The sequence below is a fragment of the Myotis myotis genome, unplaced genomic scaffold (assembly GCF_014108235.1).
Source record: "Myotis myotis isolate mMyoMyo1 unplaced genomic scaffold, mMyoMyo1.p scaffold_m19_p_10, whole genome shotgun sequence".
Classification (NCBI taxonomy): domain Eukaryota; kingdom Metazoa; phylum Chordata; class Mammalia; order Chiroptera; family Vespertilionidae; genus Myotis; species Myotis myotis.
Genome location: NW_023416314.1, coordinates 50,860,412 through 50,879,645, shown reverse-complemented (window position 1 = coordinate 50,879,645; position 19,234 = coordinate 50,860,412). Strand labels below are relative to the sequence as shown.

General features: G+C 43.3%; 1 protein-coding gene and 1 long non-coding RNA gene across 4 annotated transcripts in view; one reads left to right on the top strand and one right to left on the bottom strand.

The window, feature by feature from the left end:
* Positions 1-249: 249 nt before the first annotated feature.
* LOC118664862 overlaps positions 250-19,234 on the top strand; it is a 153,412-nt gene continuing 134,427 nt past the window's right edge. The window contains exons 1-2 of the long non-coding RNA XR_004970437.1: positions 250-356; positions 3,381-3,566. This is a non-coding gene — a long non-coding RNA (uncharacterized LOC118664862). The remainder of the gene's footprint in view (positions 357-3,380; positions 3,567-19,234) is intronic.
* PDE3B (phosphodiesterase 3B) overlaps positions 7,273-19,234 on the bottom strand; it is a 152,101-nt gene continuing 140,139 nt past the window's right edge. For 2 of the 3 annotated variants that reach the window (XM_036325500.1, XM_036325502.1), the window contains 3 exons: positions 14,406-14,567; positions 11,135-11,384; positions 7,273-9,427 (listed from right to left, as the gene is read on the bottom strand). In XM_036325500.1, coding sequence (XP_036181393.1) covers positions 9,219-9,427; positions 11,135-11,384; positions 14,406-14,567 — 621 coding nt within the window. In that variant the 3' untranslated portion in view covers positions 7,273-9,218. The remainder of the gene's footprint in view (positions 9,428-11,134; positions 11,385-14,405; positions 14,568-19,234) is intronic. The other variant, XM_036325501.1, reaches the window with a different exon arrangement.

Genomic DNA, 19,234 nt, shown 5'->3' with positions numbered 1-19,234 from the left:
TTGTGTAGTAGGCGTTTCTCAGGCTCCTTCTCCAAAATCACACCCTGATTCTCCGTCACCTCCGTCACCCGTGGTCACCATGGTAGGCAGAGGACTACCATAGAAAGGGGCCGACCTGTGAATGGGTCGTGGCCTCTGGGCAGCGTCTGATCCCTCCCTCTTATTTAGTCACCAAAGCCTGGCACCCCCACCCCGGCCTATCGCCCGCAGAGAGTGACGGCACATGCGTGGCGAGGCGCGCCGGGCGGGCGGGGCTTAGCGCGGTTGGCTGGCGACTGGGTAGGGAGCAGTGATGCGCAGAGAGAAGGCGGTGGAGGGCCTCCGCGAAGCAGGGATGCTCAGACGACAATAAAAAGGTAAAACCCAGATGCAAGACGATTCCTCCTGGGAACTCTCGTGGGGTCTCCCCACCAGGGGCCCGCCCGCGCAGGGACGGTCCGGCCCGTGGAATCCTTTCTTCCTCACGAGCGCGAAGGCACCCCAAGGGGCTATGCCCACGCGGCAAAGACCGGTCTTCGGGGTACGGGGGCGTCTGTGGTGACAGGATGGAGGGGGCGTGCACGCAAAACGTGGGTGGACCCCCCAACGGCGCGCGCACGACCAGGAGGGTGGTCTTGGAGGAAAGTTGCCCGAAGGGGATGAAAACGAGGATCCCTGGACCACGCACGGGCTCAGCCTCACCAAGCCGTGCCGGCCCTGCGCACGCGGCTGCGGCTCAGTCCGGGGCAGTGGAGAGGTCTCGAGGTGTGGGAGCGGGCACCGTGTGGGAGCGGGCACCGGGGAATGTACGGCAGGAGACCGTGGGCGGCCCAGAGAGACCTCGGAAAGCCGTGGGGAGGAGGGGTAGGGCAACGCGATAGGCCCTCCCGGCGGCGATGGGATGCCCTTGCGGCCATTGCCCGGATCAGTCCCATGACCTTCGGGTTGTCCGGAGCTACCGGGCCGCCGCTTTTATATTGTTCCGTCCTCGCTGAGCGTCCAGGGAGGGGAAGCGGCCGGGATGCCCGCGGCTGACTTCCACGAGGTTGGCGGCGCTGTCAGGATCGTGCTGGCGGTGCGGGTTCGGAGGTTCGTGGCCCGTTCTCCCTCCGGAGATGGGACCTGCAGGACTGAGGGCGTGATGCGGCCAGGAGGGGGTGGGCCAGCACTCGCTGCTGCCCCTCCGCACGACCGAACGGGTTACCGCCGGGGTGTAGCCGGAGGCTCGCGGATAGGCTGCCCGGCCCGCGGCTGGGACTTTGGGCCTTGACGCCCCCCCCCCCCCCTTCTCGGCTTTTATTGATCCCCCCTCGGGCGCGTGCTGGGGTCTGGAAATCAGAGCCGCCTTCGCGGAATTTTTCTAAGTCCCGATCCGGCGGCACGGGCGGCATGTGCCTGAGTACGTGTCCCGGACTGGTACGTGTACCAGACTCGATCGCTCCTTTTGCTGCGGCCTGTCCGAGACATGCTCTTTTTTTTAAAAAAATTTTTGAATACATTTATTATTTTGCGCATCAGTTTGCCACTGATGAAAACGACAAAGACATAATAATATAACAACAGGTAATGAGTCATACTGAAACAGACTACATTAAAATCAAGAAATTTTACTTATATAATATACAAATAGGACAAAGGTTTGTAACACGTTCATTGCCAAGAAATAGAATAAACTCAAATACATTAAGAGAAACAAAAATATAGACACGTTATGAGTTGAGTCATCTAGGGTCCAATTATGCCGCGAGAAGGGGGTACATTCTCCGTGGCCAGGGAATGAAATAGGAAAAGCACCACGAAGCTACGAGTTAGCAGAGGTACAAACACGAAAAGCTCCCCGAGTCCTGCAGGTCCCAGAGCGCGCCGCCAGGAGGAGCTGGGCTGGGTCCTGTGGAGCCTGCACCGCGAGCAGATATGCCGCTCAAGCTGCGAGAACTCGCAGCGAGGTCACGTGCGCCCCAATGCGGCAGCCAGGACCGCGGAGCTGCGCGCGAGGCATTTGCGTTGGCCACGCAGTGAGCAGAGCCAATGCCACCTCCCCAAGTTGGATACTTGGAGGCGCGCTGACGGCAAAGATACACTGACCAGCGCTTCTCGCACCCGCATGGGCGCACACCCTGGTCCCCTCTAGTCCCGCGGCAACTGCAGGACTTGATGGGGACAGAATCCCTTATGGATCCAGTAACTTGTAGAGGACCACGTCGCTCTCATCCCACGGCATGCGGGAGGAAAAGGACCTCTCCAAGGGGCCTTGGGGTGAGAGCAGCTCTGTGAATCCAGGGGTCACAACAGGGTTGGGAGAGAAACTGAAGGCGTAGGGGCTGGAGCTGGGGCAGGAGCAGCGGGGACCGTGCGCTGGGCGGCCTGCGCAGGGTCCCGCCTGGCTGTAGCTGGAGGCGCTGGGCTCTGCTGCTGGGAAGACTTGGAAGGGGCTGTGCGGAAGGGGGATGCAGACACCTGGGGCGGCCGGGAGCACAGGGCCGGCGGGGAGCACTGGCTCCTCAGGGAACACAGGTCTGGCGGGGAGCACCGGGTCCTCCTGGAACGCAGGGCCACAGGCGAGGGCTCAGGGACGCAGACGCCCCGGGGCGCAGCGCGGGCTCCCCGACCTTGGTGCAAGGCATGCTCTTAACAGGCTTTTGGGGTCGACCAGATAGCCCCGTCCCTTCCTTGTTCCCCCCCCACACCCCCGCCCTTCTTTGGTGGCGATGGAGTCCTGTGGGGTCTCCGGGGCCGTGACCGGCTCCTAGGAGGCCGGTGTGATCTGTAGACAGACGCCCCGTCACTGGGAACCGTCAGTGTTTTGCCTGGAAGATAAGTGTGGACGTGCTGTCCTCGGGTGATTGGAGGACCAGGGTCCCGGGGGCGTTTCGGCCGCGACCAGAAGCCTGACTTCCTGTCCCGGCCCCGAGCAAAGCCGCTCGCCTCGGGCCTGCGCGCCGGCTGGTGTGCGTCTTGGGCCGGCGAACCCTGCTTCTCTGCCCGAGGAGGGGTTTCCCCGGCGAGGCTGAAGCGCAGGCCGCGCTGTCCTCGCCTCGCTCCCTTCTTGGCGGCCGCTGGTGTGGTTCCCTCCGCTGCGGATCGATGTGACGTCGCGCTCTTGGGACGAGGGACGGACATTCCTGGCGAATGGACCGCTCTTCTCGCCCTGCCCGCCGCCCCTCTCCGTTACCCCCCCCCCCCCCCCCCGTCCGGTGGCGCTGCGCGGACGGAAGAGGTGTGGAACCCAGCCCGACCTCGGTCTCACGCCCACGGTCTTCGGACGCAGCGGACACTCTCCGCTCGCCTCCCGGCCGTGTCTCGCGGGCGGCCCTCCACGCGGCATCGCACGCCTCCCCTTGGGCGCGCGCTGTTTCCGTCTTGGCCCTCGGGGTGCTCCTAGGCTCCTGGTCTTTCCTTAGGTGCCCGAGGCCGAGCGGATGGCGTCGTTTCCCGTTCCCGGGGTGCCGCTGCGGTGATGCACAGAGGAGCCGGAGGAATCGGGAATCTGGCGGGACAGGGGAGGCACGCCCGTCCCGCTCGCGTGAGGGGGCCTGGCCGTGAGCGATCGTGATGGGACCGAGTCCGCGATGCCGGCGGGGCTGACCGTGAGTTCCTGCCTTTCCTTTCCTTTCCTCACCGATGCGGTGTTTTCTCTCGCGCGCGGCTCCCTCCTGGCGGCGCTATTGCGAGCGCTCGGATGGCCCTGTGCCGACCCTGCCCCGGGACCTTCCCGACCCCCATGTTCCCGGGAACTCCCGCGCCTTCGTGGGCCCGAGGGCGGCATCCAACCCCGCCGGTCACCGGAAAAGCGGCCTTTTGCCGCGGTCCCACCGAGAACCGGCCTTTGCGCGCCGGTGTTGCCCCTCGGCCCCCCACCTCTGGGGGTGGGCTGGTGGCGTCCCCAGGCAGAGTGGGGCGCGAGCACCCGGGAGAAAAGACCAGGTGCTCTCGGCCGGTGGCGGCGGCGCGGGGCGGGCCTTACGAGGTGAAGGTGTTTCCTGGGATCCGCGGACCATCCCTGGCCTGGGGGCCTCTGGTGGTGGGACCCCACGTGTGTCCCGACGAGAGAACCGACTGGCGTCCTGGTCTTTTCTTTTTCTGCCAGCAGTTAGGTGTCGCCTCCTGGGCCCGCCGCAGCCCGGTTCATTTCAGCCACCGCCCACCCTGCTGCCTCCTTGAGGGCGGGCGAGGGGCCGTCAGTGCCTATGGGCTCGGCCAGCCTGCGTGATGGGGGGGAGGCTCTGGCGGCAGACACCCCTCTGCCCAGTGAGCATGTCCGGGCTCTCGGGCAGCTGCCCCTTGCGCTCCCGGGATTGAGCCCCAACCTGGGCATGTGCCCTGACTAGGAATCAAGCCACGAGGTGACCTGGTTTCATAGGTCAATACTCAACCACTGCGTCAAGCCAGCTGGCCTGACAGTCACTATTTTTGAACTGGCAAGTCTTACATTTCTTGTCAGGGGTCAATATTTTAAAATTTGTTTCTACCTTGTTCCCCCCCTCCCCCCATTTGTCCCTGATTTTTTCTCTGTTATTGCATTTTTATTGAGTAGTTCGTTGTTATCCCCTTACTGGTATATACTTTAGAAGTTATATACTTTATTATAATTTTAGTAGCTCCTCTCCAAACTTTAGCATCTATCTATATAAAAGGCTAATCAGCTAAGTGTTGGACCATCCAGGTAATGATGTCAAGTAGTAACACCTGGCTTCCTCTCCCTAGCCATGACTAGCCTCAGTTAGAAACACTTTACAGTGTAACCAAATGTCTGTGAAGTGTTTTCCGTGCCTCATTTGATCCTCACAGAAGTCCTGGAGTAGGTAGATAGGAGACTCAGTGGAATCCTATTTTCTTTTCGTTAGCAGGAAAATGGAGATTTAGGAAGCTTAGAAACTTGACCCGACTGAAAAGAAGTAAGTAATGGTGGACCTTGTCAATGACTACCAGTTTTCTCACTGTGCAGAGTATAGTCAAACACTGCTGCAGCTAAATATTTTACCCTTTGTTCTCCCTGCGTGATCTACAATAATGATGTGCTTCGCGTTGATATTTACTGCTGTGTTGCTGACAATTACCTGAAAGAGAAGTTGGGGTGCTTCACTGGGCTGGAAAAAGTTTAGCTACATCAGAAAGCAGGTCTAATTAAGCAAGTTTGTTCTATATCTAGAAAAAGTTAAAGTTACTTTTGCATTAGCGATACATATAAAGCTCTTGCTGGTTCCAATCGCACGCGTGTGTTTCGATCTGTCATTGTCATTCGTGAATTTGGTTGTTTTGACATTCTGAAGCTGAAAGTGGCGGCGTTGCACAGAAATAACAATGGTGATTGAATATGATCGTAATAGTGATCCAGGTAGATATAATTATCCCTGTGTAACCGAAATTGTTATATTAAAAAACAAAGATGGAGGACCTTCTTTTGAAAGGGCTTGCTCATTCGTTGTAAACCAGATCCCAATAATCTCAATGCCACTAAAATGAAACAAATCAGTATCCTGTTTTCTACATTAGTTGCAATGACATATCCTATTCTCTTCCCACATGGTAAAAAAGGCTGGGAAACAGATACTGCATTAATACTCAGAGATGACAGTGTAATCAATAATACTAAATGCAACAGATGATGCCGAAAAGGAAAATTTTCCCATCGAATTTTTTAAAAGCATTACTCCTTCAGGAATGCCGTGTCATAATTAGAATTGAAAGTATGTGCAATCATCATGCTATTGAGAAATCTTAATAGTAAATGGGGTAATGGTACTATATTATCAAAAGATTGCGACCTATAATTGAAGCTGAAGTACTAGCAGAATCTGCGGGAGAGGTTGTTCTGATTCCAAGAATTGATTTGTCCCCGTCTGATACTGGCCTCAGTGTTAGAATAAGTTTAACCAATTTATCAGTCATTGTTTTTATCAATGTTGTTTTTATATCATGTTTTAATTTTTTTAATATATTTTATTTTTTTTACAGAGAGGGAGAGGAATAGAGTTAGAAATAGCAATGAGAGATGTTTTTGTTCTTTTTATATCATGTGCTTTTGTTATATGTTATTGTTTATTAATCAATTTATATATTATTTTCATATATATTTTACTAATTTTCGTTAATCTCTGACACTTCTATTATAGAGAAAGGACGAATAGCAATATTAAAATATTTATTCTAATTCATTTCCTTTCAATGTGCACGAACCCATGTACCTGTCACTAGTATATACATAATATGACAGTTAATATCTTAGTTTCCTAAACTATACAAGACACTTAAGCAACTCTACTCTTTCTTGATTTTTTTGTGGTTTTTCTTTTTCTCTAAATCCCACAAAATATTTTTAGTTCATACAAATGTTTATAGCTTTACCTAAACAAGTCGTTTATTCTTTGCTTTTGCTTTTCCATCATGCATCTCATATCTCCCCTCTGGGGTCATTTTTCTTCTTCCTGAAGTATGTGTTTTAGAAACTGGCTACTCCACATGTGGTTAACAAACTAGCAACATCAACACTTCCCTGTAGTCCTATAGTCTCTCTGAGTCTAGATCAGAGATCTCCCTGTCTAATCTTACTCTTCCATTCAACATAGTATGTTGAGTGATCCTCATAAAATGTAAAGCCAGTGTGTGACTCTTCCCAGTTAACACTCAATTGTTCCCCATTTCGCATAGGTTAATGACATGCCATGCTTATAAGGCCCTTTATTCACCACCCTCTCTCTACCACCCCCTCTCTTGCATTCTAAGTTTTGGCCACCCTAAGTAAATCTCTCTTGGCTCCCCCAATGTGGAGATGCTTTCTCTTTCGGCCTCTACACATGCTGTTATTCTTTCTCTCCACAGCTATCAGTGCCACGCTAACTCATAACTCTTCAGTTCTCAGCATAAAAGCCACTTGCCTCTGGAAAACTGTTCATTGTCATCCACATGCCATTCCCATACATCCTCTAGACATGCTCACATTAGCCTGGCAACTGTAATAAAGACATTCATCTCTTCTGTAAAGTTTGCTTCCATGAGATGATGCAATCTAGAGAGAGGAAATTTCTGAATTTTTAAGCAATAGCCAGAATTTCCAGGATTCTTGGAAAAATAAGTAGAAAAAGAGAATAGCACCAGCAAAATAAGTGAGACTAGCAGGAAATCATGAAATAACTTAAAAAGGTAGGTTTTTTATGGAGAAAAATGTGTTGGCAAGCACTGCAAGATTATTTCTACAAGCAGTAAAAATAATATCAAATTCATAGTATTTTAATAGAAAAACATGCTCCTTTTAAGAAAACACACATATACACTAGACCCAATACAAAATTTTAATAAAATAGAAAGTAAGGAAATTTTATTGTTTCATTATGCATACATGCTACATGTGAATTTACACAAATATATGTACTTTGCAATAGCAGGGATATGCAGATGCAAAATGCACCCTGGAGAAAGAGAAGCACAAGATATATATATATTACAAGTGCAAACTCAATAAATTAGTTACAATTTTATTAGGAATGTAGGACCAGTTTACAGATGATGTGGCGATGGTAGCAAAAGTGGCAGAAGGCACTCAGCACTCACCATGTCTAATAAATAAAGCTTAGTGATTCATTAAAAGTTAGGATACTCTACAGGATCAAAACATCCAGCAGTTCCGTGGATTTTAAATTGACATCTTTCAGGTAAGCCAACAATTCTAGGTAGGCAAGAAATTCCCTGCTGACATCATTTCTTAAAAGAAATTACCTGGGAAAATTAATGATTTTAATGCCTACAAAAGCTGAATGGATCCAAAATATAACATGGTCTCCATGAATAATAAGAAATATTAGTCTACCATCTTATTCTGCTCTTTATATCTTCAAATTTTATCACAGCTAGGGTACAAGTCTGGACCCTAACAGAAACTAACAAGCTTATAACATTGTAAATATGTTCCATTTTCTTTGCAGTTATCTTAATGTGCAGTGTGCTTTTGCATGAAACGATTTACTAAAATATTTAGATTTGTTATATAAAAATTATATTAGTATTCCCACCATTTACTTGACATCTCAGAAATTCAACTTGCATTGGGCTCTAGAAGTTTTGAGTAGTCATAGGTCATTTCTCTCATGTAATCTTGAGGCAAAAGGAAATTAATAGAAAGATAAACATTAGTTTTACAGTAACTAAACACATGGCACCTAAGATATAAAAATAAGTACATGTTCCAATTACTTATGCAATAAATGTGTCTTCCAGAGCTCACACTATTTCTTTTGTTCTTTACCTTTGACAGGATAGTCTCATTTGATTTTTTTTACATTAAGGCAAAAGACACATCTTTTCCGTGGTTCTAATTAGTCTCATTTTTCTAAGAAAAGAGAAAATAATGCTCCCTTTCATAAAAGGTTAGTATCAATACTAGGAAAAAGTTTTTTTTCTTTTGAAAATATGTGTTGGGATTATATTAATTGAATGTTTAAAAATACTAATCCTGAGCAAGAGTAAAAATGAGAACAGTTTTGACTAAAGAATAAAATTCCTTCATTGTTAAACCTAAACAGCTTTAAAATTCGACCATGGAATACAAAGTCAAAAAGGCTAGAATTCAGACTTCTGATTTCCACGCCAAAGCTGAATACTAAGAACAGAAATAAAACACACACAGTAAATAAGACACAACAGTAAAAGCATCAGAAATTGATGCGTGTGGATTTTGTTAAATATAACAAAGCTCAGTCCTTCGTGGGTAAGTCTAGCTGGGTGAACAGCACTCAACAGCATATGGCACTGAACAGATCCCTTGGGAAGGAGACACTGGATTTCTTTTTAAATAGGCATAGACTCCCCCCCCCCCCCAAAAAAAAAAACCATTCAAATACATAAAGGACACATTTGGAAATACAATATGAATCCAGTTTTCATGAAAGCAAGAAGTTGTGGCCAAATTGGAAACTACAGTAAAAGTTACTTGAACTTTTAGTTCTAGATCTCCCTCCTGAAAAGTTAGTGCTTTCCACCCACAGAGCAGTATCGTGACAGCATATTCCCACATCAGTGAGGCATTAAGGAAGGGCTTGCGACATGAGTCAGGTGAAGCCAAGCTCTAGGAACAGTTTCCTAGTTTGTGGTGAAAGTGCGAAAGAGTGGGATACCGCAGGCACCGCAGGGATCCCCTCACAGTAAGACGGCCTGTCCACGTGGGAATGGTCAGTTCGGAGTCGGCACAGTGAATTCCCAACCCTCAGGCACAGCCCTCGGGATTCTTCATTATGTCTTTGTTTCACTCAAACTGTCTCTCCCTCTTCGTCTGCTTCTTCGATCACCTGAATCTCATCTGTTTGAGGTAAGGACGGATTCTCCACCTGCAGTTTATTCCCGTCAGTTTTACATTTCTCTTCTTCCTCTATCATCTCCTTCCATATCTTGTGGTTTTCAGTGAGGTGATGCATTAGCTGACAAAATATTCGCTGTCTGCCTTTTCTTCTCTCTGGTTCTGTGAAATTAAAAAGTATAGATAGTCTAGCCATAGCAATATGATTCAGCCATTCTTTCACTAAATACCTGAGTGCCTATCATATTCTAGGTGCTATCTAAGCACTGGCGTTATAGTAATAAACAATAAGATTGAACCAAGAGGTCGCTGGTTTGATTCCCAGTCAGGGCACATGCCCCGATTATGGCTTGATCCCCGTGCCGGAAGCTGTCGATCCGTGTTTTCTCTCCCATCGATGTTTCTATCTCTCTACCCTCCTTTCCCTTCCTCTCTCTCTAAAAATCAATTTAAAAAATGTAACAAACACTGTTAAAGGTAAAGCAGAAAATGAGATTATGGAAGTGTGTGTGTGTGTGTGTGTGTAGGGGGGAGATGGCACTGAAATATCAAATGATAAAACCAACCTTTTTAGGATTTTTTAATATATTAAATATCAAAATTCTGTTGAGTAGCTCTGGCCAGGTGGCTCAGTTGGTTGGGCATTGTCAAAAAAAGGTCGCAAGTTCGATTCTTGGTCAGAGGACACATACTTAGGTTGTGGGTTTGATCCCCAGTAGGGATGTGTATGAGAGGCAACCAATCAATCTCTCTCTCTCTCTCTCTCTCTCTCTCTCTCTTTTCCTGTCTTTCTCTAAAAGTGAATGAAAACATATCCTAAGGTGAGGATTAAAAAAATTGGGGTGAGTATAGACTTTCAGAAGCCAGCCAACTTCCCAAGATGATACTCAGATGGTAATGAAAAGATTACTTTTCACTATTCTAATATTAAGACAACTTTGGGGTGATGGTGGATGGGGTTCTTTGTAGTTATCTGTTTTGTATACAGCATGCTTGGAAAACAAAGTAATTAGATATTTAAATTCTACTTTAAAGAGCAAATAACTGACTTCATTTACTGATACAAAGGTAACAAATGCTCCTTTTTCATTTTCTTTCTATACTCTTAGCTTTATATTGAAAATGGTGCCCCTACAATTTTATAATTAAAATCTGTAATGCCACAAAACTTGGTTCTCCTCTTAAGTCAGTTTTCCCAACTGCTTTTTAAAAAATATATATTTTTATTGATTTCAGAGAGGAATGTAGAGGGCCAACTGCTTTTTAATATATATTGATTGGTTTCAGAGAGGAAGGAAGGAGAGAGAGAAATGTCAATGATGAAAGAGAATCATCAATCGGCTGCCCCCTGCACAGCCCCCACCAGGGATCGAGCCCACAATCCGGGCATGTACCCTTGACCAGAATCGAACCCAGGACCCTTCAGTTTGATGATCTATCCACTGAGCCAAACTGGCCAGGGCAGTTTTCCCAACTGTTTTGATCCATTTTTAAAGTCTATATGAAGGGCAGAATAACAGGCCAGGAAGGGTGGGGTGCGGTAAAAGAGGACTAGCCAGTAGGACCCACCCACCTCCTCCCTTCTGTCCAGGTGTGGTGACAGTCCTGTCATGCATGCACAGGTACAGCCTGCTGAGGAGCACTGGTTGGAGGACAACACCTCAAGAGATGCTACTTTAGTTACGAGTGCTTGTCATGTGACAGAATTAGCAATGGGTACCCAGCCCACAGTAGGAACTCACAACCTGCACACTTATATCGTAGTTATTCAGGATAAGACTACTGAATCTTTAAAACAAAGATCCAAATCCAAATTAAATGGATATTTCAGTTAAGAACACTGAGTAAATAGTATTGCTAGGTTCTTACTAGGATTTAGCTTGCCTTCTATTTCTTCATCATCTGTATCTAATTCTTCACCATCCTCATCAGAACAGCTTTCAGTGTCATCATCCTCTTCTTCTATCCACTGGCCCGGGAGCAAACCAGCAGCATCGTAGGAGTTACACAGGGGACCCACAATGTGGGTGATGAAGGACTCTTGAAGCTTGGCTAGTTGAGGAGAAGAACGATCCATGAAGGGACTGATGGGCAAACCAAGATTTGCTTCTTCATCTCCCTGATCATTTTAAAGAGAAAAGTACATTTTTAACTGTTAAGAGAACAATTACTAAGCTTTGCTGTTAAATTATCTTGAGGGTGTTTTTTTTTAAATAAGCATAGTCTACATAAAAATAATTTTTACAAAAAGTGCCAATGAATCTAATTATTTCTCTATCGTTTCAACTGTATTTCTCTAATATTTGAGAAATCCTAAACAAAACTTTATTCTCACACTTAGTTAATTGATACCCAGTAAACAAGAAAAAAAATACGTCTTTTTAAAATAAGTATTAGCAAATTTACTAACAACCTGCAAAATCCCTTAGTGTCAAATACAGATTTTCTTTGTCCTAGGTCAGTGATGGCGAACCTTTTGAGCTCGGGGTGTCAGCATTTTGAAAAACCCTAACTTAACCCTGGTGCCGTGTCACATAGAGAAATTTTTGATATTTGCAACCATAGTAAAACAAAGACTTATATTTTTGATATTTTATATATTTAAATGCCATTTAAAGAAAAATCAACCAAAAAAATGAGTTCATGTGTCACCTCTGACACACGTGTCATAGGTTCGCCATCACTGTCCTAGGTGGAGACTGTACATGGAAACACTTGTTGTAGCGGTACTGCAAACGTACAGAGTTTTGCAAATGCTTTTCAACACTCCTCCCCTTTTGTAATAGCAGAACCCTCCCATGAATGTAAATAAAAAAGCCTAATATGTAAAACAGAAAGAAGTAGAGCTACTGTGGTTGAGGTGAGGATTCTGGGCTCAGAGCCCCAATTGCTTGCCCTGAGATACCCTCTCACTGTGGCCTCTAGGGTTCTGGAGAGCACAGTATAAGACCAGTCATACCTAGCTTTAAAACCTGCTTTTGCCACCTATTACCTAGAGGGTGTTGGGCAAGCTTTATGTTCAATTCATGTGTAACATTTTAAGAATCTATTTTACAGGGTTGCTATGGGGAATGAATACTTTCCATAATGCACAAATGCTGCAGGCAAGATGAGTCATAGATCCTTATGAAACTGTCGCAATGATGAACTGTCCTGTGATTTAAATCTTCTATGACTAAGAAAACTATTAATGGGTTTTTTTTTTTAAACCAGTGAGGTTGCCCACAGGATTCTACAATTTCATAGGTTTAATACTTTTATTTTTGTATAAGTTTGGCTTTTCTAAGCCCATGGCACTTAGATATAGGAATATAAAGCTAGTATAATTACAATGATAAAAAGATGGGTAAGGTTAGAATTTTGCCTCCATATCTCAAAGATGTTTAGTAGCATAGCTAGAATGAGAGGAAATGTAATAGTTTTGATGAGTGTAAACTAGAACTTTCATATAGATTAGTGCATTAACCTTCATAACAATTCTATGGCAGGGTGTTATTTTTTCTCCTCTGGCATATGAATAATGAAACCTGGAAAATTTAAGTGATACTGTCTGAAATATGTGATTTTTAGTGAAAGATCAGGAATTATAATTACTAACATTTATGGAGCACTTATGTGTCAGGGACTTTTCTAAGACTTTAAATATTACGGTTGTTGTGAGGATTAAATAAATTATGTGGTAGGTGCCATCAACATTCCTGTTTTATAAATGGGGAAACCGAGGCAGAGAGGTTAAGGTCACACTGCTGGTAAGGAAAAGGAACCAGGATTCAACCTCAGGCATGGCCTTACGTTTGTTCAATAAGAATTAATTCTATATACTTTAAAAATAATTATATTGTAAACTGGGTTGAAATGAACTTTTCAAATGTTTTTTTTTTCTTCAATGAAATTAGTGAGTTTTCTAAATCTGGCATATATTAATACTTTCTAATTACCTCTGTACAGATGGCATTTTCCTTAGCATTAAATTCTTTTGTGAACATAAATTAAAACCTGAAACAGGCTTCCGTTATCTTTAAGAATGAATATGGGACTATGCAAACTGATTACTACAGATTAGGCAAATATTTATAACCACATATTACCCCAAAGTACAAATAATTTAGTTCAAGTATATCAGAATAGTAAAATAGTAATTCCGTGATTACACAGTATAGAGTATTTTAACCTATGAACAGCAGAGTACACATTGTGTTGGGACCGTTAGCTAAGGTGGCTGAAAGACATTGCACATTTATTTGTCATTTGATACAATCTGGGTGTGACAGGTACAACAGGTAACTGCATGCTTTATAGACTCCACTTCATCACTCCTGCTAGAGTTGCAACTCATGGTAAGAAAGCTGCACAGAGGCCTCACATGGTAGATATATTGATTTTTTTTTTCTGGTTATTAGGGTCAGTTAAGGATTCCCAAGGAATGTAATTCAAAAGTCAAGAAGATGTGTTTGATGTTTTGGAGATAATGAAATATTAGGCTTGTGGGGAAATCAGTATACTACTACATTGTAGAGAGCCTCAAAATGGACCCTCAAAAAATGGTAAAGATTCTGCAAAGTGGTAGGATTAGTTTTCAAGACAAGAGTTTAAAACACATGAGAAAAGACCATGTTTATATCTTTGAATCCTTGAAAACCATTAAGATCTACTTTGTCCCCATTTCTAGCTCTCTCATTTCTTATCCTCTGCCAGGACTTTTACCCAGTGATGTTTCTAAGGCAGTCTTTTTATAGCAGAGTTGAAGATGGCTGATAGTCTTTAAATATAATCTAAGTATAACCTGAATCAGTTAAAAACAACTTCATTTAGACATAAATTATCATAGGCTATTGGTTCTCAGGGTTGAAAGGGACCTTGGAATCATAATGCAGTCTGTCCTTACCGCTATACTCAAGTACATTCAACCCACTTTAGATCGGCGATAAGCTTTTTTTTTTTTTTTTTTAATATCAGCAGTAAAGGCCAAAAGAGCAGAGAATATACTAAGACCAGAGCAAATAAAAATTATTTCTAACTATCCTTAGTCAAAGCAATTCAGATTTCAAACACTGAATGTAGCTTTCCAAATCCCAAAGGGTAGTGAGTGTCTTCAGATGGCAGCTATTAAAAATCTCACCAGTCTCATGTTTCAACTCACCTGCTCATAAAATTCATTGACAATGCCTTCTGTCCATTTCAAATGCAAGTTCCGAACTTTTGCTGGGCCATTGATATCTGCCAGTTTGATGCACACCTGGCATACTAAGAGGCGGTCATTTTCATTACTCCATTCTATTCCATTACTATTTACATCATTGGCCTGTTTTGGAAAAACAGAATTATTTTAGGTTCTGAGGGCACAGGAGTTTTGTTGTTTCTACCAAATTACCTTAAAATTTTCCTATCCAACTGACAGGCAGGAATTTCAGTAAATGCTGCTTTTAACCTATTTGTGCCATAATATGGACATCTATGGTTAAGTTTCCCTTGAATTTAAAATGTTATTATAATTTTGTTTCAATAGAAGCAGAGACTAAAAAAACATAACCAACCATGGGTTTCCATGTTTGTGATTACCACAGAGGATTACAATTTGTGTGTGTGTGTATACACATAACATTAATATGTAATATAATATATAAGTATATATATATATATATATATGCAAAACATCAATAAATCATATAGAATTGTAACTTTGTACCGCAAAAAAAGAAAATATTTAAGTATCTAAGGAGAAGTTGGCTCTAGCTGTGAAAGACACATGTGATATGGTTTAAAGAAGCTGAGATCTATGGTTTAAAATCCTGACGCAGAAGGACTTGCTCATTTATTGTGTGACACTGAAAATATTGTTGAATCTCCTGGAGTCCTCTTCATCTAGAGCAGCGGCTCTCAACCTGTGGGTCGCGACCCCTGTGGGGGCCAAACGACCCTTTCACAGGGTCACCTAAGACCAATATATCATTACATATTGTTTTTGTGATTAATCACTATGCTTTAATCATGTTCAATTTGTAACAATGAAAATACATCCTGCATATCAGATATTTACATTACGATTCGTAACAGTAGCAAAATTACAGTTATGAAGTAGCAATGAAAATAATTTTATGGTTGGGGGTCACCACAACATGAGGAACTGTATTAAAGGGTCGTGGCATTAGGAAGGTTGAGAACCACTGGTCTAGAGGATAGAAAAAGCAATATCAAGCTAGCCGAATAGCCATGGAGATTATTAACAAATGAAAAATCCATAATTCATAGTAAATGCTAACATCGCTATTTAAATAAATGGTGATTATCATTATAAGGCAAATTACTATGCCTTTTTTAATAACCCAAATTTCCTTTTGTGAAAAATGAAGTGAATGGGCCAGATCAGTGAGTTTTGAATAGTGTGATGGTAGTGTTTTGGCACCAAACCCTTTTGTCAAAGGAAAATTTACACAGACCACCACTACAGAAAAAGTAGTAAAGGAGAACTCTTGATCGGAGCTCTGGACCTCCTACAGTTTCTTGTGGCGCCTTTCTGAGAGACTTTGGAATAGAAGTCTCTGGGAAACACAGATTTCAAAGTACTTAGTTAGGTAATCTTTCGCCTGTAAAAATCTCACTGCAAACACATAATCAGAGCAGTGGATCAACCAATACTAAAGCTAATACAAATGTTAAGAGGCAAAAGTAGGATGATCATGTGTAATTACAACAATAAAGTAAGGGATACACACAAACACATACACTAAAGAAGTAAAAAATAATGACAAACATAAATGTGAAGGGGGTGAGTAAAAATGGTAGTGATTTTAGAACTTAGGTAACGATCAGCTTAAAATAGACTGCCATAAACATAGCCTGGTATATATGAAGCACATGGTAACCACAAAACAAAAATCTACAAGAGGTATACAGGAAAAAAAGGGAAAGGAATCCAAACACAACACTACAGAAAGTCATCAGCATGCAAGAGAGTAGGAAAGGGACAGAGAACCATGAAAACAATCAGAAAACAATAAAATGGCAATAACTACATAACTATCAATAATTACTTTAAATGCTCCAATCAAAAGGTGAATGGATAAAAAAAAAGTAGTAGAGATAATACAATGGAATATTACTCAGCCATCATAAGAATGAAAACTTGTCATCTGCCACAATATGAATGAACCTAAAGGCTGTTATGCTAAGTGAAATAAGTCAGACAGAGAAAGACAAATACCATATGATTTAAATTATATGTGGAATCTAAAAAACAAAAGAACAAATCAAAAACAAACTTACAGATATAGAGAACAAACTGAGGGTGGCCAGAAGGAAGAGGGCTAGGTGTAAAAAGTGAAGGGACTAAGAAGTACAAATTAGCAGTTACAGAATAGTCACAGGGATGTAAAGTGCAGCATAGGGAATGTAGTCAATAATATTGTCATAACTATGCGTGGTGTCAGGTAGGTGCAAGACTATGGGGGATCACTTCACAAGTTATATAAATATCTAATCACTGTGTTGCACACCTGAAACTAATATAATATTGAATGCCATCACTATAAATAAAATGGTTCTAAAGAGAGAGAGAGAGAGGAGTGTGTTTGGAGGACTTTGGCATAAGAGAGTCTTTTTCTAATTATGAGTTATGAAACAAATATTCATTCACTAGGCCAGTTTGGAGATGTGCCAGAAGGAAACAGAAAAACTCTAACCAAGACTAGAAAGTGTCTGTGGTGTAGATGGCATGGAGTGGTATGAAGGAAACTGACCTGGGCAGCAGGACCCCTGATGAGAGGCACTTGCAGTATTGAGATTAACTGGTGGTGTGACCACAGAAGAAGCTTTTGAGAACTATGACTCAGTTTTCCTACTTGTAAAATGAGTGAGTAATTTATAGGGTCCTTCCTGGATCCACACTTCATGGTGAAGACCCAGCAAAGGCAAAATAAAGGTGCTATCCCCTTCCCCCTCTCCCCCCGAACGCTGCTCAAGGACCATGTTCCGCTGCTGTGACATGGGGAAAAATAGGGGTTCAAATAACCCAATAGATTCTGTCAGAGGCCAAGACTTCCCTTTTGCTCTGGCTTTGACTATTGCATCAAAAACCCAGGTAGAAAAACATGCCCTTCTTTCCTGGTGGGAACTCCAGCTCAAATCCCACTTGCTTTATGACAAAACTAAAGTGACATCACTACTAAAATTATGATGACTATGCTACTACATACAATAAGTAAAACCTAATGAACACTGACTATTCTGGGCTCCTTTCTAAGTACTTGCATAACTCGTGTATCCCCTCCATAACTTCCTTTTTTTAAAAAATATTTTTTATTATTTTGAGAGAGAAAGGGAGAGAGAGAAATAGAAACACTGATAAGAGACAGTCATTGATCAGCTGTCTCGTGCACACCCCTCACTGGGGATCAAGCTGCAACCTGGGCATGAGCCCTGACCGGGAATGGAACTGGAAACCTCTTGGTGCATGGGATGCTGTTCAATCCACTGAGCCACACTGGCTGGTCCTCTCCATAACTTTCATCTTTATTTTCACAAATGAGGAAATCAAGGCATAAAAAGCTTGGGTGACTTGAGTTAGGTCTTACTAGTTAGTAAGCTGTGGGGCTGCCACTTGAACCTTAACAGGCAACTGCTGTCAGTGCGGCTCTGGCACCACCTCTTACACGCTACTTGGTCACATCTCTTTTTATTGTCTTATCACATTACTCCTTTGCTTAAACTCTTTAATAGCTCCACATCCCCTCAACTACAAGATAAAATCAGCCCTCCAAGAACTGTCCCTGGCCACCCTGCCCGGTCTCACATTGCTCCCCTGTCTACTGCACTGAGGCTCCAGACATGAGGAGTCATTTGCCTTCTCTGAGTGAACCATGATTCCTCCCTCGCTGTTTCTTTTGCCCAGTCACCAGCTCACGTCCATGTCATCTGGCAAAAGTCCTGATCAGATTTCAGGTCTTGCCCAGGGTGAACACTCTAGGTGGACACTTCTGACTCTTCCAGGCAGAAGGAGGCACTCCCTGCTAGGTTCCTCCACATTCTGTTTGCACATCTCTCTATTCTAGGTCTGAGCACATGGCAGCAGAACTGCCTGCTCACACCTGTCTGTTTCCCCATTAAACGGGAAGTATTACGGCATCTTATTTATTATTGTGTTCCCAGTGCCCAGCACACAGTGGGCTTTTCCATAAATATTTGTTGGGATATTTATTGCTAGGTAACTTAGATTTGTATGTCTTCCCAAGACAAAATTTAGATCCTAAATCCTTGGAAGACAAGGATGACTTCTCCCCTAGGGTAGATGTCCCAGGGCTGGCAGCATTGCTGGTGCTAAGTAAGTATTTGTTTGGTAATTGGATAAATCAACAAATACTTGCCAGAAAAGCTCTGACATGAAATGAGTAAAAAGGAAATCTTGATCCATTTAGCAGAAGAAACATTTTTTTGGACATTATGCACAGAAATAACCAGTGGGGCTGAAAATAGTAGATGGTGAGAGACAAATTAATTTCAGGAACAGAGAGCAACTAAAATGTCAAACAGGGAGCATAGCTTTCAAATTAGGAAAACACACTTGATAATAATATAAGATTTATTGATATTTTGTTCAATGAGAAATCTGTCTCCAAATTTTTTTTCTTGAAGTTGAACTATTTATATTAAACCAAAACTACTTAATGCATCAATGCCATTGACCGACCTTTACACTAAACTCCAAGAAAGAAAATGCTCCCAATAGACCATTAAAACAAGGTTTTTTCTGTTATTTGTTTTCTCTTTGTCTGATTATATGCCAATAGTTTTATAGTTCTACAGACTGCAAGGTAATGAGACTTCTGACCCTGAGAAAGTAATTTTCATTTGACAGGTATAAATCTTGGGAAGTATTACTAAACCACAGAGGCATGTTTGAACAATGACAGATTCCCTTGTTACTTTTTTTTAAAGGAAATTGTTGGTTTAGGAAATTCCAACCCTAGGAAGCAT